We start from the raw sequence: 23,483 nt of genomic DNA, 5'->3' as shown, positions 1-23,483 counted from the left end.
TATTCTTCAGAACATAAACTCTCTTGGCCAATCACTGACAGCATGTTTTTGCTGGCGGACTAATCTCTGATGGTACAAGCTCTCCAGGACTACTGGTTGAAATGCAACCCCAAACAGAGCCTCTGTATTACAGATGTCTGAAGATTCATTCTGTTGACTACCTCTGTACATATTGCGGACAATTTGAGTAAGAAATTTCAAAACTAGATTCATGACTCCATAAGAACTTTTGCCACTGATTTTCAGTCCAGTTCTTGTGTAATTTGGCACACCTCAGCACTTTCCCACGTTTCCCTTCCTTAATATCGGCTTCTTCAGAACCCCCCTTTCACTGAGACTTTTTCACTGAGGCTTTAATGAAGCATGTTTTGCACATTTCGTCAACAGTTGCTATAGGAAATGATGCAATTGGAAATGATCTGATTGGCTAACACACTGTCAGTGCACTAAACGCATACCATGATAGACAAACAGTACTTTTGCACATTTCTGATGATTCCTCTCTTAGACCATGTGTCAGGTCTTTCCTGGATTTCTTCCTATTTTTTAAGGACATGACTTTCCCATGCTGTGCATCTCCTGTAGATATTTTTGAGGTACATGTATATTTTTGCTTGTTATATTGTTGTTTGAAATAGCCCATGTTCAGTTATTTCCCTACTCTTTCCAAATCCAGTAGGTTATATTCCCATTTCAATCATTAAAAAAAAGTTAAAAAGTAAAAAGTAAAAAAAATAAATAAATAAATTAAAAAAAATTTTTTTTTAATTTTTTTAAATTTTTTTTTAAATAAATTAAAAAATATATATATATCGTAATTATTATATATAATTACCTTATTAATTACGGAAGCTGCTCCTTTTTGTACTGTCCAGGCCCTTTATTTCCGGTTCGTCTTTCCTTTTTCCGGCGGAGTGGCGCCTCTTTTTCACGGTTTGCTCCTCCACAGTCCAGCTGTCATGACGCGTATCAGCGCCATCATCATAAGTTAGTCAGCCTGTCCTAAAAGAATCACACCGGAGAGTCCACTGGTATTTTGCTACGTAAACAGGTGAGAAAGTCGTGAACATTTATCTCAAAGCTCAACTACGTATTTGTCTTTTGTAGAGGCTGAGATGCAGTCATTCCAGTGTCAGTGAGTAAAACCTGTCAAAGACGAAGAAGTTATCCACGGGGTTAAAAGCTAGTTAGCTTTTCAAAATATAGCTTTAAAAATGCATTACGTGCTTACATACGTTACATTGTTCGTTAATTCGGTCGCAATAACTAGTTATTAGAAAAAGAGCAAGGTCACTGTGTTTCGGCGTTAGACACTCCTATAAATAACGCACAGCACAAGCTAACTTCCCCCTTTAGACCACCCTATAAAGGCACGCAGATATACACCATTGACTGTAGAAAACAGTCACCGATGTGCACATACAGACACCTACACTTTTATTTGATATTACAGGTTGTCGGCTGTTTGTAAAATATTCTGGAGAGTCGCAAAGATGATTAGGGCTACTGGTAAGTCAGATATATTTACTATAAATATTTAAACAAACATGTTTGCTATCTAAAACCATTTCGCATCAGTGATTCGGATGGCTGATTAACCGCACCTCTCCGTTTTTCCCTCTCTTCGCAGGAATTATCAAGTTGACAGTGTTGGTTATTGCATTCCTACTGGCTGTCTTCCTGGCTTTTCAGCTATTCGAGATTAATACGGATTTTAAACTGGCTAATGTGATTTGTGAGTAACCTTTCCTGTAAAACTGGATTGAACAGCAGTGTAGGTGGGAGATAATCATCGGTAAAGGAAACAAGACAGTCATTTACTTTGTTTACTTTCTGTCTGCAGGGACATTTTAAGTCAGGCATGTCCTGCATCTTGGTTAATTTATTTCTTTATTTATTGCGTCATCACTTTATGGCTTTTAAATAATCTTTATTTATATACAGGAAAAAGACAAAAAATGTCAGTCACAGGTTTCAGTTCATGATATAATGGGTTGTAATGCAATATATATGTATTGTTTGCTACATATATTATTAATAAATTATTCATTTTAATCGATTAAAGTCAGTTGTGAGCCGCCAGCCAGTATTTTATCTCATAGGGCCTTCTCTTCTTTCCTGCCTCCAGGAGGGTTATCTGCCTGTCTGGCACAGTTTTAGAAGAAGATGAAACATTCATTTCTTTTGTGAACTTAGAGTTCATTATCATGTTTTGAAAGTGTAGAAATTTTTAAAGAATGCAGCTTTTTACCCTCTCGAGGTTACTTAAGGGTGTGCGTTGGAGTTTGCCCAACAAGTCTACATATGTTTTGTTGACTTGGAGAAGGGATTCGACCATGTTTCTTGGAGTATCCTGTGAGAGATGCTTTGGGAGCATGGGTTGTCTGGCCCATTGCTACGGGCCATTTGATCCGTATACAACCGCTGCAAGAGCTTGGTCCACTAAGCCAGCAAAAAGTTGGACTTGTTCCCGGTGGCTGCCAGGGCTGCCCTAAGTCACAGATTCTGTTCATGATTTTTATGGACAGAATTTCTAGGTGGAAAATCTGAGGCCATGGTCCTGAGCTGGAAAAGGGTGGAGTGCCCTTGTTTACAAGTGAGAGGAGAGCGGGAGATCAATAGACAGACTGGTGCTGTACCAGTCTGTTGCGGTGAAGAGAGAGCTGAGCGTATATGCGAAGCTCTCGATTTAATAGCCGATCTACGTCCTTACCTCACTTAAGTTCATGAGCTTTGGGTAGTAACCAAATGAACAAGCTTGTGATTTCAAGCCGCAGAAATGAGCTTTCTCCGACGGGTGGCTGGCCTCTCCCTTAGAGATGGGGTGACGAGTTTGGCCATCCAGGAGGAGCTCAGAGTAGAGCTGCTATTCCTCCACATTGAAAGTATCCTCTGCACTCCTATAACTGATGGTTGTAATTTTTTTTTTTTATGCCTCTAGTTTATCTTGACATAAAGAAATGTTGCACACTTATTACTTATCTGTATTAATTGTTGCTACTTGGATAAACTTTTATAAAAATATAATAAAAATCTTATTTATATTCCTAATAATAAATATATTAGATATTATAAAGTCTACTTACATCTACATCTCCTTTTTTGCTTTTCAGCAAGATCTGTGCCAGCAGGTGTCCTTTGTAAGTGTTCTCAATTGTTTACTTTTTTCTTTTTATTCTCTATTACTCATGTGTTTTGATATGCCTCTGTCTTTTTTTATCTATCTCTGTAACAGACAGAACAAAAATGGTAATAAGGAGCTTGTCTCAGATTGTAATGTAGCTAAATCCTTTTGAAAACATCTAGATATTGAGTTTAACTGTGTGTTTTAAGCTTAGCTATTGCATTAGTGTGCAAATAGACCCCTTTAGATGAGTTCAAGCTGTACCATTCCTTGATCACCCGTATTTGTGCCTGTTTGTGAAAAGCCTTAAACAATGTAATTGGACTGCCTGTGACCTGATACTGTGCTGTTTGGGCAAATTTTGTGTTCTCAGCAACGAAGCCTGTCAGGTATAAATGTGGGCTGTCCAAGGCATGTTCAGCTGGACATTTTGCCTTCAAGATGGCAAGTGGTGCAGCCAGTGTGGTCGGGCCCAGAATCTGCCTGGAAGACAAAGTGTAAGTAGGATGTGAGACAGTGTGTTATAAGAAAGAAAGTGTTGTCTGATTATTCTGGGCTGTCTGGAAATCTACATTATAGTATGTTAAACATGTTATGAAGTGCCATCCTTCTATAAATCACCCATTTCCTTAAGTTTATATGCTTTTATATTTAAATGTATCCATATGTTCTCCCCCTTTCATATTATTGGTTGTAGAGTAATGAGCGGCGTGAAGAACAACGTGGGAAGAGGAATCAACATCGCCCTGGTTAATGGTGACATTATCCACTCGAGTACCCCACTTTTAATTCCAAGAGTTACAAACCTAATTCTGAAAAACTGTATTTTTGTTTGTTTGTTTTTCCATAGGGAGGACAGGGGAAGTTGTCAAAACAGAATATTTTGATATGTGGGCTGGAGGTGAGTATACTTGAGAACCTTTTTTTTTTTTTTTTTTTTTTTTTTGTAGACATTTACAAATCCAGTTCATACAGTTTGTTAACCGTGTGTCACTTTGCATAGACGTGGCTCCCTTGATTAAATTCCTGAATGAAATTGAAGATGGGACCGTTGTGATGATGGCTTCATTTGATGATTCCGCAACAAAGTAAGAGCATTTCAGCTCGCATGATCAATAAATATGTTTGCTGTTTCTAGTTGCGGGGATGGTCATGAAATAATATGTCTTCTTTGTTATATAGACTCAATGATGAAGCCAGGAAGTTAATTGCTGATCTTGGCAGCTCAGCTATTAATAATCTGGGCTTTCGAGATAACTGGATCTTTGTGGGAGGGAAAGGCATCAAGACCAAGAGTCCATTTGAGCAGGTAAGATGATGCACAAAATCCCATAGTTAACAAAAGCTGGAAACTAGATTATTAGTGACCTTATTACCATCTACACCATCTTAATGTGTGTTTTCTTCAAACATTCAGATCAAACCACAAGGCAAACCACAAAGAATGCTGAAATAATTTCCCCCAGTGATCAATAAAGTATTCTGATTCTGATTCTGATTCTGATACACTTGCTTTTCTCCATAAAGGCTTTAAAGGCTTACACCCACTCCTTCACTAGCACACTTAAGCATACAGACACACAAAAACACATTCATTCAGGAGCTCCAACATCAGAACCCTTTTTCCCCTCACACTAGTGTCAGAAAGCACAACAAGAAGTAACAATTTTGTTTTATGCCTTAGTTTAGATTGTATGTAGGAATGGAAATCGAGATCCAGATATCTAAAATTGTCCGCTAATTTCCGTTTGTGAGTCAGAGAGGGAACATAGTGACGCAGTCTACAGCGTGGATATAAGTATTACTTTTATTTAAAAAGGGTGAGAGCACAATGGTGAAGTGCAAACTACATCCAGGACAAAAAAAACAACTGGATTATGCTGTGAGCACTTCAACTCTTTGTGCACACCTGTACAGATAGCATACTAACGCTAAGCTAGCCACAAGAGTGATGTTTAAACTGAATGAATGCTGACCCAAGCCCTCATTAGGAAATGGATTTGTGTTTGTGTGAGCAGTTTATTTTAAAACATCTGTTTTTCTCTTTTGAATATTTAGAATTGCTCATTATTAAGACAAAAGTACTTCTTATCCTACTACTCAACTAATCAATGGAATAATCAGTAGAATTCCTGATTAATAAAAGATCAATTATTGTAGCCCTACTCTTTATACTCTTTAAATGTAAACTGCCAGCAAAGCTACAGCACATTAGACAAAGAACAAAATGAGAAGGTACTTTCAGCAGCTCCTTTGTTTGCTAGTGTATCACCACCAGTGTTGCGTAAGTTACTTTAAAAAAGTAATTAATTACTAATTACTTAGTCAATATTGTATTTAAAATACTCATCTAATTACTGTGTCAGAAAAGTAACTTAATTACTAAATAAGTAATTTAACTAAATACTTCTTACAATCCCTATAAACCTTGAGTGGGCAAACAATAGAGATTAAACTCTTTAAATAATAAATTTTTTTTTTTTAAAGACGGCGACTCAGTACGCAGCGGTCGCATCTCTTCCACAATGTAGCCTGCAATCATTTTTTTAAGCTCACCTTCAGACGCTTTCTGTGGTGCTGAAGTAAAATCAAGTTTTGCCTGCTGAGCAGGAGTTGCCGCGGTGTTATCCATGGATGATGAACAATGACTCGTCTATGCCAGGGGTCGGCAACCTGCGGCTCCGGAGCCACATGCGTCTCTTTAGTCCGTATAGTGCGGCTCCGCGTGGTTTGGGAAAATAAATTAGAAGTATTTAGCTGAAGTGTATTTTATTTATGTTAGTTCTTTTTTACCTTGTAGTTCTAAATTGGAAGATTATTGTGATCTTGAAATATAAAAATAAAATTATATTCTATTATTTTTTTCATCAATCAAAATAAGCGTCACACTCGCGGAAGCCGGTGTACCCGCCGAAACGCCATGCATTTATCGAGACTTTCAACCCCAGGTAGGCCAATTATGGATCCACATTATGTCAGCAGCTGTTCTCCACCGTGAACTATGTTAAAAACAAACACCGCTCACGCCTCACAGATGACAGCTTACAGTCCTGCGTAAAGATGAAAGTGACTTCGTACAGCCCCGATTTGCAGACGCTGTGCACAGAGGTTCGGGAGCAGAAGTCCCATTGTAAACATACCACGGCAGACCCGCTGCTTTTTAGCATCTCTTTATTGACCACTTTTTACACACGGTTGCTGCAGGCATACAGCCAGCTGTAGCTTTTCAGCTCACAGCCCGCCCGACGCATACCAACAACAGCATAGATAGCACAGACGTTAAGGCCGCGAGGCGTGATTGCGGGTGCTGCTCAGGTGCGTCCGGCCCCCCCTGCAGCGGCGCTGCAGACCACGCCCCGCCGCACGCATTAACCAGGTAAAATACATATTTAGGCAGAATTTTGCAAATATCTATTTTTTCTTTTTTTAGCAGCATAGTGCTTTTTTTTTTTTTTAAAAGTCAGGTCAAGGCTCCAAAAGCCCAAAGGCGATATAACAGTTTTTGTTTGCTACATGGATCTTTTTAGTTCAGCTTTCCTTTTGTTCTATTTCTTAAAGAGTTCAAAATGTGTTAATTACATAAATAAAATGTAATTTTCTCTGTAGCACTTCATGGATTTCATAAGCAACACACTTTAGTTGTTCAAACAAAGCATAAAGGTAAAAAAACAATAGTGTTATTCTCATTTTGATGTCAAAAAGTATTTGCGGCTCCCAGTGTTTTCTTTTGCGTGGAAACCAGGTCCAAATGGCTCTTTGGGTGTTAAAGGTTGCTGACCCCTGGGCTATGGTCTCGTGTCTGGCGCTTCAGTAGATTACTCGTGCTATTAACAGCAGCCGATAGTTGTTTCTCTCCAGGACATAGCTTACATATTACTGTAATATTCATGTCTGCTTGTTTCAGAAAAGTGAAGAGACGGGAATATGTCCATTTCATAAAACAGCCACAGGCTTCAGCCGAGTCCGACATCTTCTGCTTTAGAATACGACTATGCAGCAAACTGGCACGAAATGACGTGCAGCTGCACTACAGCGATGTTAAACCGGCAGAGTTTACTTCTACGTTTAGAAGATAAATTATTGAAATTAAATAATGATATTCAGCGAGTTTAATTATTTAACACAAGTACATTGTAAGTAACTGTAATTAAAATACCTAAAAATGTAATTAGTTATTAGTAATTAGTTACTCTTTCAGTGGAAAAGTAATTTAATTACAGTAACACGTTACTTAGTAACAACAAACCTTATCTGTCTATGACAAAGACACTTTTGGAAACAAACTCTGTTTATCCAGTCTTGGAACGGGAACTCGGGGCTTGTGACACATGGGGCTTAGATCGTGTCCCCTCTCAGCCTTGAACCAGGGATCATTCGCACATCAGATGAAAAATCCATACACCACAGAGCCATAGAGCAAAATATGAGGATGAAACAGCTTGACACTTTGTCTTAGTAGCCTAATAGAAATAATCTTGAGAAAATGATTCTGCTGAAATGTCAAAATCTCTTGGGAGATTACATCCTGTGGTTGTTTTCTTTGATCTTGGTGGACATTTGTGCGTGCGCACTGGATCTACAGGTCAACTTACATTGTTAAGTAGACCTGTAGAGTCGGGAACAGCTTTGTGAAACACGTGAACTGCAGACTAGAACTTATCTGCCTAAGGGTTCACTCAAGCCCACTGGAGGGCTCTGCAAAGTCTAAAACGCGTGTGGATGGTGGCACAAGAGTAGTTGCCCTATTTTATGTATACATCAACATTTAGTACAAGTAAGATGGTAAATCTTTAAATCCCCAGAGGTTCTTTTCCTGGTTCAGTTAACATAGTTCTGCAGCATGTTTTGTTCAGAATCTTCATTTAAAATCACTTATGGTATGCTCCGTGAAGTTGAGTTTCCACTTGAGGAATCTGTTGTATACAACCTTCTGAAATGTTCCTTGCTGACACAACCAAATGAAACCCCGCTGTAACGTTACAGCAGTGCAAACTGTGTGAGTCACACTAATATGTTTTTATGCTCGGTCGTAATTTGCAGCTAAGTTAATTTTACTTGTGGAATCACTGCTAAAAGAACATCAGTAGGCTTTTTATTACTAAGAATGCCTAGTGCACACAATCAGTCATTCAGGGATTCATATTTTGTAGTCAGATATTCACTCTACAGCCTGTTTGTCATCTTTAACCACAAACCAGTTTTGTTGGTTGCTGGTCCTTGTCTGTTCTTATCATAACATTTTACTATTTTTATGTCATTAGCTGTTAACAAGAGAGACTTTTATGACTTTAACCTTTAACATGTGTCTTATTTTTGTTTTCTCAGCATATAAAGAACAGCGCAGAAACAAACAAATTTGAAGGCTGGCCTGAAGTGTTGGAGATGGAAGGCTGCATACCGCAGAGGCAGGACTGACCTTTAAGGTGCTGCCCACCTTTGCGTTCACTCTTGTCTACCCATGTGTTCTCACCTGTGCTGATGTTCCTATCTTGATGAGACTTTACAGTTGTTGCACTTTTTGTGCTCAGAAAGGCCATTGTACACCTCTTACCCAGAAGCCTTTTATCTGTCCACCACAGCAACAATCTCACTAAAGAAGACATTAGCAGGAAGAAGGAGCTGCTGTGATGATGCTTCAATCAGAGCAGGAAGCAATGTGGGAAAGGAAACTTGGTCCCTATTGCACTTCTCCTTCTGTTTGGATGCTATTAAATAGATGCTAAAGCTGGTTTACGAGTAGACTGCACTGATCAAAAGGCTTTAATGATTTGCTCTCAATCACACTTTCTATCTTTAGATTCTCTTGGGACTTGGTTGTGATAGTGTTGCATAATGGCAATGGTGACCAAAAAGGACGTAGTAGATCAGATTTTTGGGGGAGGGGCGGCTAATTTTTTGATAACCTGTACCCTGCCTTAAATAACCATTTTTAGATCTGCTTGTTTGTTTGTTCCATGTTTGTTGTTAAAAATGTGAATTATTATTATTATTATTATTATTTTTTTTTTAATTAGATTTGAAGATTTTATAACCAAATGTACCAAATTCACTGTGATGTTTTGTATATATTTGTTTAGAGACAGAAGCAGTTTTGAAAGGGATTAATTTAATGAGTATTTGAATACTAATATAATTTCTTAAAATAAATGATCTTGTTGACAATGTTTGTGGTTGATTAAGTGTTTTGTAGCCTCTTGAAGTGCAGACGTAGCTTTTTCAGTGTGTCCACAGCAGTTGCACTGCTATGTGGTTTTTCTTGTTCCCTTGAAACAGACCTTGTTATTTAAACATTATTTAAACATTAGGTGTAGATGGATTGGATTTCTGTTTGCTCACCATATCACTTTCAAACAAGATAATAGAGCGTTTGCTGTTTCACACTGGCTAGGTGTGACATTCTGTCTTCTCTTCAGCTTAGCTTCTATTTGGGGTAAGGTTTAAAAATCGTTGGTGGCTTTAGTATAACACTGAACTAGTTCATGAATATTTCCACTTGTTTTTGAATAAAAAGGGGAACTTTTTAGAGTAGCTACCAAAAAAAGGAGTCATTTTGCACTATTGTTGTACAGCTATGTTAGAGGTGCTGTAGAAGAATACAGTCACTGAGTTGTTGAACGTTTTTTCCAAACTCTTTAAGGCTGTAAAAAAAACAAAAAAAACACAACAACAAAATAAGCCTTTTTTAACATAAGGAAACACCGGCTCTCAGAACGAATCCTTAGCCCATGCGATCATAGTTTTTACAACGTATTCACGCACTACATTTCTATTTGCGTTCACCTTTTAAACAACTTCAGATCACACTGTGCGGTTTCCTTTCCTCCCACATACAAGATCGTTTCGAAAACGTTTGCGCAACACTGTTTAAAAGTTGCACATTTTTCTTTCTTTTTTCTGTTGAAGTAACAAAATAAAGAACTGATCAACTTCACTTTTCACTTGACATAACTTATCTCCAAGTGCAAAACAACTTCTAACTCTTAAGTCTCTAATGCTGTCATAAGATTGTATTTTTTTTTTTTTTTTTTTTTAAACCTTTTGTTTTGAAAGCAGTCAGTGAAGGGACTTTACACTCACTGGCCACTCCTAACAGTCCATGTTGACATTATGGCATCACACAGGTACTGCAGTTTGACATGATTTGAGCTTTATGGCACATTAACACAAGCTAGGTTCATCAGTTAAGCTGCTGTGTTTCTACAATGTTTAGTTACGATCGAAAGCGGGCCAAAAAGAAAAATATCCCCCACAAGCCTTAACCGTTGATACAAGGCAGGATGGATCCATGTTTTCACATTGCTTACACCATATTCTGACCCTACCATCAGAATGTGCCAACAGCAATCGAGACTCATCAGACCAGGCAACGTTCTTCCAGTCTTCTATTGTCCAAATTTCATTGCAAATTTTAGCCTCGGTTACCCGTTCTTAGCTGTGTGGTCTTCGTGCTGCTGTAGCCCACCTGCTGCAAAGGTTTATCAGCTCAAAGATGTTTGGTCATTCTGCTCTGATGTCTGGTATCAACAAGGTGTTTCTGCTGCTCTCTGGATGTTTTTCCTTTTGCACACTATTCCCTGTGCACCCGAGATGAGATGGCTATGTGGGAAAATCCCTGTAGATGAGCAGTTTCAATGATACTCAGACCAGCCTGTCTGGCACCAACAGTCAAAGTCAATTAAATCACGTTTCTTCCCCATTCTGATGCTCAGTTTGGACTTCAGCAGGCCATTTTAACCATGTCTAGATGCTTAAATACATTGAGTTGCTGTCATATGATTGGCTGATGAGATATTTGTGCTAATAAGTAGCTGAACTAAATAAAGTGGTCAGTGAGTATATAAACAAATTATCTATAAACTTTTAACTGTTTTGATTGGCAAGATTTAGCTGCATTGAGATTTATTTTGCTCACGGGACATTCCTTGTCATTGTGTTGAGTTAAAGTATAGCGGTGTAATTACTAGATCATTGTGTTTAGAGTCATATTTACAGTAAATCAGCACACCTGTACCATATTGCCCTTTCAGTCTTTAAAAATGTAACAACTGGTTAAAGAAACACTCTTTGTAGTGACCTGTAGGGAGCGCTATTGCCTTATTTTTTTTCAGGCGGCAGGCCATATGTTTTGTAGTGACTTCCATCTTTGCATGTTGTTTTGCTTCAGCTGTACGGTAGGGTACGGTAAGTGTCCGTGAGTGGCTTTGCTCCTTCCAATGAAAGATCCGAGGCCTTTCTCGTACAATCACGTCTGTGTAGCAGATTCCATCAGCACTGCTGTAAATATCCCATTAATGATGAAGTTTGGCCTACTTTCAACTAAATATGCAATTTCTTCCTCTTGAATAATTAACCTAATACATGAAAAAGTGATAGAAAATGCTGTACCTGCTTGCATGTCTATTGAGGGTGTGAAAATTGAGTTGCCTAACCTCTCCTGGGGCTTTCTCTTCGTGTCAGCGTCACATTATAGTGGAAAATCTTTCGGTCTCCCTCCTCAAAGCATATTTACTATCTGCATGCTCTGCACCATGGCAGCAAGCCAACAGTTCTTTAATTAGTCACTTTTTTTGTTTTACACCTTCTGCCACTGAAGTGACCTCCTCATCTCCTCTCAACATAAAAGCTCTCCCAGTAGTGGAAGAATCACAGTGGGGTATTTTCTTTGATGTCATCTGCGCAGCACACATACATCCCACATCCCCGTTGTAATTTATATGCACGTGTGTTTTTTAAAGGGCAACATTTGTTTACCAACTGTTCCATATGTAGTAATTTGTGCGTGACATTGTTGCCTGCTATGTTAGGACGTAGTATGTTACCGTTTTTCTTGAAGCAGTTAAAGATGTATCTGCATGATGCCTTCAGAAGGGTAGGCTAGCCAGTGCTCTCGTGGGCCGAACCTCTCCAGGGCGTCATGTTTCGTCATGTTCGTGTTACATATGAACACAGAAACGTCTAGTGCGAGCATGAGTGCTAAACTATATGAACACAAGAGGACTATTACTGTTTTTTAGCGCGTAGAACAAAACCCTGTTTGAGATTCCCTTCTTGTGTGTGTGTTTTTAAAACAAATCTGTCCACCACACAAAGGTGGTTGCCTCTGAAAGAACCTCAGAAGCACTAAATTTTCAGATTGTGACCCCTGACCTCTGCCCTTTAGCCTTTTGACCGAAACACCCCGAGCTTCTCATTGCATCAAAACAAGCTTCGAAACAACCGTCTTCTATTTAACATGAACCTTGTGATTAACACGCATCTCTTCCTGACCTAGTTATGAGACTCTAACATGCTTGCATTGGTATTTTCTGTAGATGCACATGCTCATACACTCATTTCAGTCCAGTACTGTACCTTCCCTTGACCTCTGTTCTGTGAGTCTGCTGACCAAACATCCCTCAGTGACCTGAACATCGCAGCTTTGGCCTCTTGAAAACCCATTTAGTCTCTGCAAGATTCAAATAAAACAGACGACAAGTAGAAATCACCACTTGGGGTAAAATATGCATTAAAGCATCTATTACGGTCTATGTTTCCTATCATATTTTGCTAATATTGCATCTTGTCAGCTCCCATCATACTACCAAAGCACTTAAATTTCACCTTTCAATGCCTTTTGTGGCTATGAGCTGAACTTTGTAAATTCCACTTAACATTTTTGCCCTGTACGTGACTTTTTGAGTATCTTTTTGGTATTCGAATGCTACACGATCTGCTAAGATTTATGGACGACCTGATTTGTCGCTAAATTTGTGACCTCCCTCCGCTGTTGTCCCAGTCAGGTTGGAAACTATTTTTTTATGGAAACATTGAACGATATTGATGTTGTGAAATTAAATGGTTTACGAAAAGGTGTAAGATTGTTAAGCTCTATCATATTAATTTAAAGGACTTCAGGGAAACTTGAAGGAAAAAATATGAACCAACCCACTGGTCTACAATGGCACGGATTCCAAGAAATAGCCTAGGCCTCATATGTCATAGTCTGAGATGGACATTAGATCACTTATTCAGCTTTTATGCGCTGCTATCAGTTAATTGTTCCATGAGCAATTTAGAGTTAAGGGCCTTGCTTAGGCTTCAGCCATAAAGACCTAAAGGTGATCATTTGGCAACTGCTGATTGCAAGGGGAAAACCGTCTTTGAGATTGCTTTGTTTACTAGCGCACTGCTATAGTTGTTCAGTTTGAGTGGAAGACGCTAATTTATCTGCAAATACTTGCCAACAATTTGCCAAGTGGTAGTGAAACTTGAAAGACTGCGAAGCAAGATAGAAATGGAGAACGTCTGCTTTTAAAGGCACAGCTTGCTTTAACCCTATGTGCTGCACATTTTCCAGCTTCACTGCTGTTCTGCTAGTAGTTTGCAAGTGTTTGCAGACAAGTCAGTTTCTTCCACACCAAGTATGACTGACGTGACAACAGCAATTTGATAGCAACCAAAGCAATCACAAGGAGGTTTTTAGTTTTGGTTTTTGGGATCTTCTTTTTTTTGCACATTTTTGCCTAGCGACTGGAGGTGGGCAGGCGGTTGCCAACCAGTCTCTCAGCTTATATAACTGAGGCCCTTGTAAAGACCCTTTCTAGGCTCTTTTCTGTTTTGAAGTCTCGGGTTTGACATTTTGGTAGTTTGATAGTCTGCTTGAATGGCAGTCATGCCCTAAAGCATCCTCTGTTTTATTGTCTATTTTGTCCTAAATGGGAACATCATTTCTAAAATGAACACTCTGTTTAATTATAAAAGACCTGAAACCACGTGAAACTAATTGAAACAATAAACTCACGGTGAAAGTGTTTACTGAGGTTGCAGAGAAAGAGAGAAGTAGACATGCTGGGTTTTAAAAGGAATGCAGGTTTAAAGCACTTCTGATAAGACCTTGAGGGTACATCATTTATATATAGTCTATGTTTAACATGTAAACAGGAGCTAATATTGAACCATTAACCCCTGTTATTAATGGACTACCTCTGTTACAAAGTTCTAAGCTCTCCTGGGTGACTAAGTAAGTCATTAGACTACTATAAAACTGCATACTCAACTGCTACTAATACTAGTTGTTAGTGTTGTGGTTGGCCTGAAAGTTGCAAAGTGCCTTGAGCTTAAAAGTTTGATATGTTAGGATGGAAGGACTCGTGTTCCGAGCAGTGTCCTGACACTAACTAAAAGTTGGAATATTTTAGTTGCCACATTGACCTTGTTTGGTCTTAATCAGTTCTTTGTCCTTCAGTTTACTGAATCACTTATTTGAAGCCCCTTTCTAAGTCGTGTTGTTTTTGTTGCTTTATTCCCACCTGACTTTGCTTTTCATTCCCCCCTTAGAAGATATTTTGTTTACCAGAGTGTTATCAGAATATTTGGCATCCTTCTAAAAGTTTCCCAGACTACACCATCCAGCTAGAAGGACCTGAATCGGGGCAACTGCTCTCCTAACATAAACACAGTTATTTGTGTGCTTTTATGTTGTCTGGAGGCTGTAACCACTCCCTTATAATCTCTTATCTGATACTGGAATAGCTCAGCCCTTATGTTTACTACCAGCTCTTTAAAGCACCAAGTTTTTTCCACAACTTTTCTTTCTTTCGCTCTCTTTTTTTTAACTTATCTTGACACCCCCTTTAAACTCATTCCCTTTCCCCCCTCAGTCTTCTCAGTGACCCCTTTGCCCTTCTTTCTACCCCTCCTCCAATCCTGTAATTGCTTCTTCAACACACACATACACACACTCAACCAGACAGCTGTGTTTACACTCAGTGGGCCTGTGGGAACTTCCTGCTGACCTCAGCACAGACAGACAAGCCTCATGCAGACACCCAACCAGATCGATAGCTGATCATATGGATCTTTTCACAGCATCTAGAGATTACTAAGCGGACCCTGGTCAAATGCACACAGACACTCAAACACATGGGACTGATTGCCAGCGCAATCCAGAAGAACCAGATGGAAAACTAAAACTGTTTTTCCGTGTACTTTAAATTATACTTCTCTATTGCTGTGTAAGTGGGTGTGTTGTTTTTCTCATGGATTTATATAATCCCAGCACAATTTAAGGGCAGCCCCAAAGCTAAATCAAGTCTTTGCACTAATAACACGCTAAGAACTGAAATAGCAGTGACCTTTTCACCCTCACTAATGACTAACACAGCTCATACTCAGCTACGCACATGGTCTCTTTGGTCTTCCCTGTAAAACAAAGGTCTCATTCATAGTTGTCATTTCGCTTCCTGAGCTACTTCTGGGTCAGAGTCAGGAAGTCAAAGTGGATCAGATCACTGCTGGTAAAAAATTCATGCTACCCCTGACGTACTCCAAACTCTAAGCTCTTCCTTGGTATTGTAACAGCAGCAGCTTTGCTGTATTGTGCAGAGGCCATTGCCAAATAGGTGAATACTATCTTTCTCAGCAGCTGGATTAGATGCATGTGCTTTTAGGTAATTTGGCTGCACGAGTTTATGACTACAACGTGAAGACCTTCACATACTTAGATTTTCATTAAATGTTTTAGCTGTGCTTCAGAAATGCTGTGGGTGGGTTTTCACAAACAAATTGAAACATGAAGAGTTTGACCCAGAGTTGTTAAAGAGCCGTTTTTGTCTTTGTTTTCAACCGATGTCTGATCATTTCCAGCCCAGGGGGATTTTTTTGTTTCAAACGCTTCTCCAAAACATGCCTCAAATTAAAAGCATAGAAATAAACACAGTATATACAGCAACCAAACAAGCATGAATACCAGGGCAATGATATGTTGAAATCATGATATTCTTGTCAAGTACCATAAGTCAAACAACCAGATGATGACAAAGCAGTCATGGTAAAAAGAAAGTACATCGTCTGTCAAGTCTAAAGCTTTATATATCAGGACTCACAAACACACACAAATCATGTGGTCTTTTCCAGGGCCCTACACTACGAAGCAAGTTTAATATACCCAAGTGTTTTTCCATTTTTCTGGATTCACTAACACTTGTAATCTGGATAAGTGGTCACATGAAGCTGCTTGTCAACTCACTAAGTTAATCCAGGGTTTCACCTGCGTGTTTGCATGAAAGGCCTAGTGTTAGAAGCATCTAACCCTTCTAAAAGGGATGCTTCATGAGTCATATGACTCTCCTTCCCAAGAAAATGATCCCTACGAGTGCCACCTACTCCAGCCAGAGACATTATCAGAAGACGACAAAATGGTGACCAACGAAAAGGGCATGCGATTAATGCTGCAGAAAATCGTTAATCTGGTGATTTAATGCACAGAGTAGTAAAATAAACATTTTAATTCCAGTTAATTATTTCACGGCTGAGTGTGCCGTCAGTGCTGCTGTTTATTTCTAAGGTGACCGCTGCACAACGTTATACTGGTTCCATTTAAACATTGAAGGTTACTTGATAAAGGAGATGGTGGAAATCACTTGAGTTTCTCTACAGAGGAAAATTGAAGTGATTTGATTGATTGGACAGGTATTTATGGTGTGTGTGTTCTTGTAGCTGCACTTGCAACAGTCTAAAGTAGCCTTTGCAGCAGATTAGCATCAAGTGTAACAGCAATTTATGCATTTTCTGCATCACTAAATTAATACGTGCAGCACTCCTGTGACAATACTACACGCCGTTTGTGCTTTACTCTGTGGTTTTAGTAAGGTACGACTTAACAACTTGCACATGTAAAGTGTATTTCACGTAAAACATGCTGTGCATATAAGAATAACTAAAAATGTAATGCTTAGAGCTGATGTTTAACCAAAACTCTGCAATATAACCTGCTCCTGATAGTTCTGGTTTTTATCCTCTCAGCTGCAGACTCGGTGTGTGCAAGGGTTTGAGAGTAAAGATTAAATATAAACAAAGAAATCAAACACAGGCTTAGTTTGTGTACAAAATTGATACAAGGTTTACATGTACAATGTTGAGATAGCGTTTTAGGATCAGATATTCATGGTTAATGAACAACGAAATTGTTGTAAAAATGTGTTGAGCCAACAGGAAAAACATCAAGGAATAAAGCGGGGTCTAAGAATCCATATTTCTTACTGATACTCATCAGGGAAACATTAAGTCATTAGATGCTACTGACAAACTTCACACCCTCCTACTCTCTGCGTAGAGGTCTGTGGGATCTTCCAGGAATAGCGATGCTATTTTCTGGAGAACTGACAGGTCAGTAGGCAGTAATTTCATACCTGCTGATGTCTAATCTGGTTTGGTAAATTAGGTAAATGCAATCTGAGATAAACAGTAATGAAGGACATATTCCACTGTTTCATTATTTATTTGGAAAAAAGTACACCCCGTGACTCAGTAGGTTGTAGCAACGATAACTTTGTGCATTGTTTTCAATGTGTGACTTTATCAGGAGAGTTCATAGTCAACCCAGTGACTGCAAAACGCCCACGTCCTGTATCTGCAAAACAAACCCCTCCACCACCATACTTGACCGCTGGTATGAGGTATTTGTGCTGATAAGCTTGTGTTTCACCAGATGTGACACTGTAGATTATTGTGAAACATCTCCACACATCTTATCTGTCCAAGGGACATTGTTCCAGAAGTCTTGTGGTTTGTTCTGATGCAACTTTGCAAACCGAAGTTATGCTGCTGTTTTTTCTTTAGAAAGAAGATGCTTTGTCTTGGCAACTCTACTAAACAATCTATACTTGCTCAAGCTTTTTTCAGTTGTACTGTCATGAACATAGCATTGAACATGCTAACAGAGGCTTGTAGAGTTTGTCATGTAGCACTTGATTTTTTTTTTTTGTAGTTTCTCTGAGCATTGCATAATCTGTCCTTGGGATGAAATAGCTGGGACGTCCACTCCTGGGAAGACTGGCAGCTGTCTTTTTTTTTTTTTTTTTTTTTTTTTCTTAAATGACATCAGAAACAGCAGTATGCGACATTACGTGATGGCAGAGCTTCAGTTCATCCTTTGTCATTTTTTTTTTTTTTTTTTTTTTTTTTTAATAAATAGGACAGGGGGAATGAATGAGAGAAAGAGGGGGAGAGAAAGAAAGAAAACCAAAGGGGAGAAGAGACGGTGAGAAGGGGGGGGAAGAGAGAGAGAGAGAAAAAAAAAAAAGAACTCCTGGGTCACCTGTATGGAGAAAAAAAAAAAAACAAACAAAAAAAACAAACAGAGGAGACAGCAAACAACAAAGAGCAACATAATAATAGAGAAAACAAAGCACCATCACAATAAACTAGCTAGCCATAGATATCAATATTTACTAAATAATAAACGATATTGTGCAGCACGCAAGATAGACAGCGCACAGTGTGCTTTGAGGTAGCAGCCAAGAAAGCTTTAGTCCGCGTCTGTGAATACCCATGTGTGCATACCTGTGTGGATCAGCATGCTTGCATTCCAAAGGTTTCTCCATGTAATGATCTGCTAGGGAGTGTGGGGGGGCCACAGCCCCGTCCTCCAGGGTGTGAAGCGGGTATGGAGGAGATCAAAACTCCAGATATCCAGAGGCCCCCAGAACACAAGAGACCATGGAAGACCAACAGAGGGGCAGCCGCGCCACTATTCCAGTAAGAGCTGAGGAGAGTCCCAGATGAGGGCTCGCCCAGCAGCCGCGGAGCAGAAGTCAGGGGGAGTTGCAGTGACGCGCCCGTGAGCTCCGCCGGCCCCCAGCTGCGCCTGAGTGACCGAGCCCCAGGCCGAGAGGCCGGGGGCACCCCACCTCCAAAGGGGGCCCGAGCGAGCCCCAGGCCCCAGGCCCCGACAAGCGGCCGCCAAGGAGTGAGCCGGTGTGTACCCGGACGCCCACCCCCAGACACAAAGAACCACCAACACACCGACACCTGAGGGAGTCCGCCACCGGCAGGGGAAGTGGTGGTGGGTGGAGATAGGCCTCCAAACCTTGGAGGGCCTGAGGTGTCCCCAGAGAGGTGGCGTCTGATACCCAACCTGACATATAGACACAGACATACAGGCACACACAGACACAAACATCCATTCCCACCCTCATGCTCTCATATGCACTCACTCCACACTCAACCAACGTGGAGACAGACATAAAGAGACGCTGTACACACAATCACACTCCCCAAGCGTACTCTACAAACCGGGTCTAGGTACCCTTGCCCCTGGAGGGGGGAATTGCACCCAGACCCAGGTGGTGTTACCCTTTTCCCTGCGGTGGGGAGAGGCAGACCACCCCGACTCCGCAGCAGCAGGGAGGCCCCACACCCCAGACCGCAGTCGGACGGCCAACTCCTCCTACTAGCCCTCCCGCTCCAGCAGGCCGCAGAGAATGGGGGTGGGAGAAGACTCCAAACCTCCCTCCACCCGCTCATTGTAGTGTTGATGCATATGTGTTCTAAGGTGCAATTAAAACCCAGGAGGGCATGGAGCTACCTGCCATGGAGCAGCAGGTAAGCGCATAGTCCCTCCTGCTAGCCCTCAATGACTAAGTGTATTTAAAATTGAGAGGTGGGCAACGACGTCAGGGGTGAGGTATACACCCTGATGGTAAATTGGACTCCGTGATTGTGCCCACCCCCAAGATCCTATATGTATGTGTAATGAGAGTGTGAATAATGTGAATGTCTAAGTTGTGGGATAAAATTGAGGCAGAGGCAGCCAGAAGGGGACAGGGGGGGGGGTAGCCTCCTCTGCACCCTGGTGACATACCCCCACTCCAAGGCCCTGCATGTGTGGGTGGTTGTGGAGGAGCGGGAAGAGGGAGGCAGCTGGAGATGGGGAGGGAAGGAAGGGAGGGGCAGGTAACCCCTCCCTGGGGCCAGCTCCCCCGCTGACCCCAGTAGGCACTCCCACCCTCCGCGACCCGCCAGGGAAGGGGGGCCCAGGCCCATCAGACCGGGGCCCAGTGCAGTAGCGCCCTCCGGCTCCACAGAGCCCTGGACAGTCCACCCAACCCCACCACAGAGAAAACTGCACCCACCCCACCATCCACACATCTTCCAGACTACATAAGACGGTAAACGCCCAGGCTGAGATCTTCCTCCACCTCTCCTGTATCTCCCCCTCCCGCAGAGAGTTCCTGAAGAGAAGAAAGCTCCTGCAAGATGTGACCATCCCCCCCACCAGATGAAGAGCCCCCCAGGCGGCTCGACGCACCGGCGGCACCCTGCTCCAGGGCCGGGCCCCCATGCACCCACCCGCCCACAACCCCGGCAACACACCAACCAGGACCCAAGCCCCCGAGGCCCGGCCCGGGCCCCAGCCCAGAGACGGAGCGCCCCCAGAACCTCACGCCCATCCCGGACCCACCCAGGGGCAGCCAGGTTGCCAGGTCAGTAACCCACGTCCGTCAGCACAGACCCTCCCCTAGCCCCGCTGCACGCAGCCGCGAGGAAACAGTCACCTGAGAGCCAACAGAGCCCCCAACCGGACGTGACCGCTACCCCGGGTTGAGCCCCCCAAGGAAGATGCCTCCGGGGAACCCCCCGACGCCCTAAGCCTGTCCCTACCCCCTCACCAATCACAACAGTGAAGGCGGGACCAAACTATGACCCCCCACCCCTACTAGGGGATGGAGCTGATAAAAGGGGCCCAGAGCAATTGATCTAATGTGGTGGCAGAGGCTGTGTCAAGACTAATGTAATCTAATAGATAATTTCTATATTGGTTAGAATTAAGATTATTTTTATTTTTCCAGTTCATGAGGACTGTTTTCTTGGCTATGCATAGGGCAGTGAAAACCATATGGGCGATATTCTTTTCTGAAGTGACATTATCTAAGCTGCCCAGTAGACACACTAAGGGGGAAGTTGGAATGTTACATTTCAGACACTTTGATAAGTCTTCACATATCTCGCGCCAAAACTTTTGCACTGGTGGACAGAACCAAAGAGCGTGGATGTAATTGTCTGGTGTATTGCCTTGACAGTGTGAGCAGTTGTTGGAAGATGTAAAGCCCATCTTGAACATCCGATGACCTGTATAGTGCACTCTATGAAGTATTTTGTATTGTATTAATTGCAGACTGGGATTTTTAATTAATTTGAAAGTTTTTAAGCAAATCTGAGACCAGAAGTTTTGGTCTAGGTTGACTGATAAATCTGCTTCCCACTTTGCAGTAGGAAGGGATATTGATTCATCTAATTTAGAAAGTGTTCTGTATATTTTAGATAATAATTTGGGGGATTTAAGAGTAAAAAAATGTGCCGCACTTAGTGGTGTTTGTAATTCAACTTGACTGAGGTTAAATTTCTTTTTTACTATGGATTTAATTTGTTGATATTCTAAAAACCTTGTCTTGTTGATCCCATATTGTTCAACTAGTCTGTCAAATGGAATAAATTCTGTTCCCTCTAATATATGTTCTAAGTATTTAATTCCTTTACAACTCCATTCTGGGAAATTAATCATATTATTGTTTTGTAATATGTCAGGGTTATTCCAGATAGGTGTACGTTTGCATGGGATTAATGAAGACTCTGTTATTTTTAGAAACTCCCACCATGCTGTTAGAGAAAAGCTGATGTTGATACTTTTAAAGCATTCATGTCTTTTGATGTTTGAGCTGATAAATGCTAGGTCTGAAATCTCTAGATCCTTGCATAGTGCCTGTTCAACATCTAGCCAGGGCTCAACTAAGAAGGTATGTTTTAACCATTCTGAGATGAACTGAAGCCTGTTGGCTAAGAAGTATTGGTGAAAATTAGGCAGATCTAATCCTCCTCTATCCTTGGTTCTTTGTAGCGTTTTTAAGCTAATACGCGGGGGTTTATCTTTCCAAAGGAATTTGGAAATATATGAATCCAGAGATCTGAACCAATCTTGTGATGGTTTGTTAGGGATCATCAAAAATAAGTAATTTATTTTTGGCAAGATCATCATTTTTATAGTGGCGACCCTTCCCATGAGTGATATGGGTAAAGATTTCCATCTAGTCAGATCGCCTTCTACTTTCTTTAGAAGTGGGATGTGGTTTAGTTTAGTTAAGTCTGAAAGCTTAGGAGAGACATTAATACCTAAATATTTAATATTTCCGGATTGCACTGGGGCAGAGGAAGAATTATGGAAGGAGCAGTTAATGGGGAGAACTGTAGATTTTGGCCAGTTAATTGAATAATCTGAAACTCTTGAAAACCAGTTTATTAAAGTAATTACCTCAGAGAGGTTGGTTTGTGTGTTTTGCAGAAAAAGCAACACATCATCCGCATAGAGACTGATTTTATGTTCTATGTTCTTACATGTTATGCCCTTAATTGTTGTAGCCTGTCTAAATGCTGCTGCTAGAGGTTCGATAAAAATTGCAAAAAGTGAAGGGGAGAGTGGGCATCCCTGTCTGGTGCCCCTCAGGAGACAGAAGCTGGAGGATGTCTGGTCATTTGTTCTGATACGAGCCGTTGGGGAATTGTATAATATTCTTATCCAGTTTATGAAAGAGTTTCCAAAACCAAATTTGTGTAAAGTTGCGAATAAAAATTTCCAATTAACTCTGTCAAATGCTTTTTTCTGCATCTAGAGATAATATTATGGTTTCGATGTTTTTATCGTATGAGTAGTCTATTAAATTAAGTAATCTACGAGTGTTTGTTGAGGAGTGCCGACCTTTTATGAAACCAGTTTGGTCAGGATGAATTAAGAGGGGGGTCATTTTCTCTAATCTCTTTGAGAGAGCTTTGCAGATTATTTTAAGGTCTACATTTAAAAGAGAAATTGGACGATAGCTTGAGGGAAATAAAGGGTCTTTGCCTGGTTTTAGCAGGAGACTAATGTTGGCAGAATTCATATTTGGTGGTAGTCTGCCCTTTTCCTCGATTTCCTGCAACATGCCGTGGAATACTGGTGCCAAAATTGTCCAGAATTCTTTGTAGAATTCTGCAGGGAAGCCGTCTGGACCTGGAGCCTTATTATTGGGCATATTTATCAGGGCTTCCTGGAGTTCACTTGGCGTCAGTGGCGAATCCAGTTCCATTGCTTGACTGTCTAGTAATTTTGGAAGAGTTGCGTTGTCAAGAAACAGATCAATTTCATTTTTAGATGGGTTTATTTGTGGTGAGTATAAAGTTTCATAGAAATCCCTAAAAATGTTGTTTATTCTTCCAGGATCATATATTGTGTTCCCCGATAAATCTTTAGCAGCACATATAGTTATTTTTTCTTTATTTATTTTTAGCTGGTTAGCTAGAAATCGACCTGATTTGTTACTGTGTTCAAAATTCTGCAAGCGAAGTCTTTGTATAAGGAATTGTGTTTTTTTATTAATAGTTTCATTTAATTCTAGTTTTGTTTTGCATATTTTGTTCAATGTTTCCTGATCTTGGTGGGACGCGTAGGCTTCTTCTAGTGTTTTGATGTTTTTTTCTAATTCCTGAATATTTTTGTTTTCTTCTTTCTTTTTGTGTGATGAGAAAGAAATTATTTTACCTCTCATCACAGCTTTCCCTGCTTCCCATA

General features: G+C 40.8%; 1 protein-coding gene across 2 annotated transcripts; it reads left to right on the top strand.

Annotated features, from left to right (window-relative positions):
- The first annotated feature begins 915 nt into the window (after window positions 1-915).
- Window positions 916-9,288, top strand: fam3c (FAM3 metabolism regulating signaling molecule C). Of its 2 annotated transcripts, XM_086268369.1 has the most exons (11): window positions 916-1,051; window positions 1,454-1,509; window positions 1,631-1,735; window positions 3,114-3,140; window positions 3,498-3,621; window positions 3,822-3,880; window positions 3,975-4,025; window positions 4,128-4,212; window positions 4,307-4,433; window positions 8,450-8,547; window positions 8,704-9,288. In XM_086268369.1, the coding sequence occupies exons 2-10, from the start codon at window positions 1,494-1,496 to the stop codon at window positions 8,537-8,539; spliced, it is 684 nt and encodes a 227-aa protein (XP_086124495.1). In that variant the 5' UTR covers window positions 916-1,051; window positions 1,454-1,493; the 3' UTR covers window positions 8,540-8,547; window positions 8,704-9,288. The 2 variants fall into 2 exon arrangements, with proteins under 2 accessions (XP_086124495.1, XP_086124494.1); XM_086268368.1 differs by having other exon boundaries at window positions 8,450-9,288.
- Window positions 9,289-23,483: the final 14,195 nt, after the last annotated feature.

Source organism: Aulonocara sp. 'chitande type north' Nkhata Bay, linkage group LG17, assembly GCF_057382095.1.
Source record: "Aulonocara sp. 'chitande type north' Nkhata Bay isolate Kocher_YH1m ecotype deep benthic linkage group LG17, A_spYH_male_GT1.1, whole genome shotgun sequence".
Classification (NCBI taxonomy): domain Eukaryota; kingdom Metazoa; phylum Chordata; class Actinopteri; order Cichliformes; family Cichlidae; genus Aulonocara; species Aulonocara sp. 'chitande type north' Nkhata Bay.
Note: the sequence above shows the minus strand (reverse complement) of the source record. Positions and strands in the feature narration are given on the sequence as shown.

Coding starts and splice junctions, on each gene's coding strand:
- fam3c (XM_086268369.1), top strand. Junction 3,141..3,497: donor TGTGCCAGCAGGTGTCCTTT/GTAAGTGTTCTC, acceptor TTGTGTTCTCAG/CAACGAAGCCTGTCAGGTAT. Junction 4,434..8,449: donor CCAAGAGTCCATTTGAGCAG/GTAAGATGATGC, acceptor TTGTTTTCTCAG/CATATAAAGAACAGCGCAGA.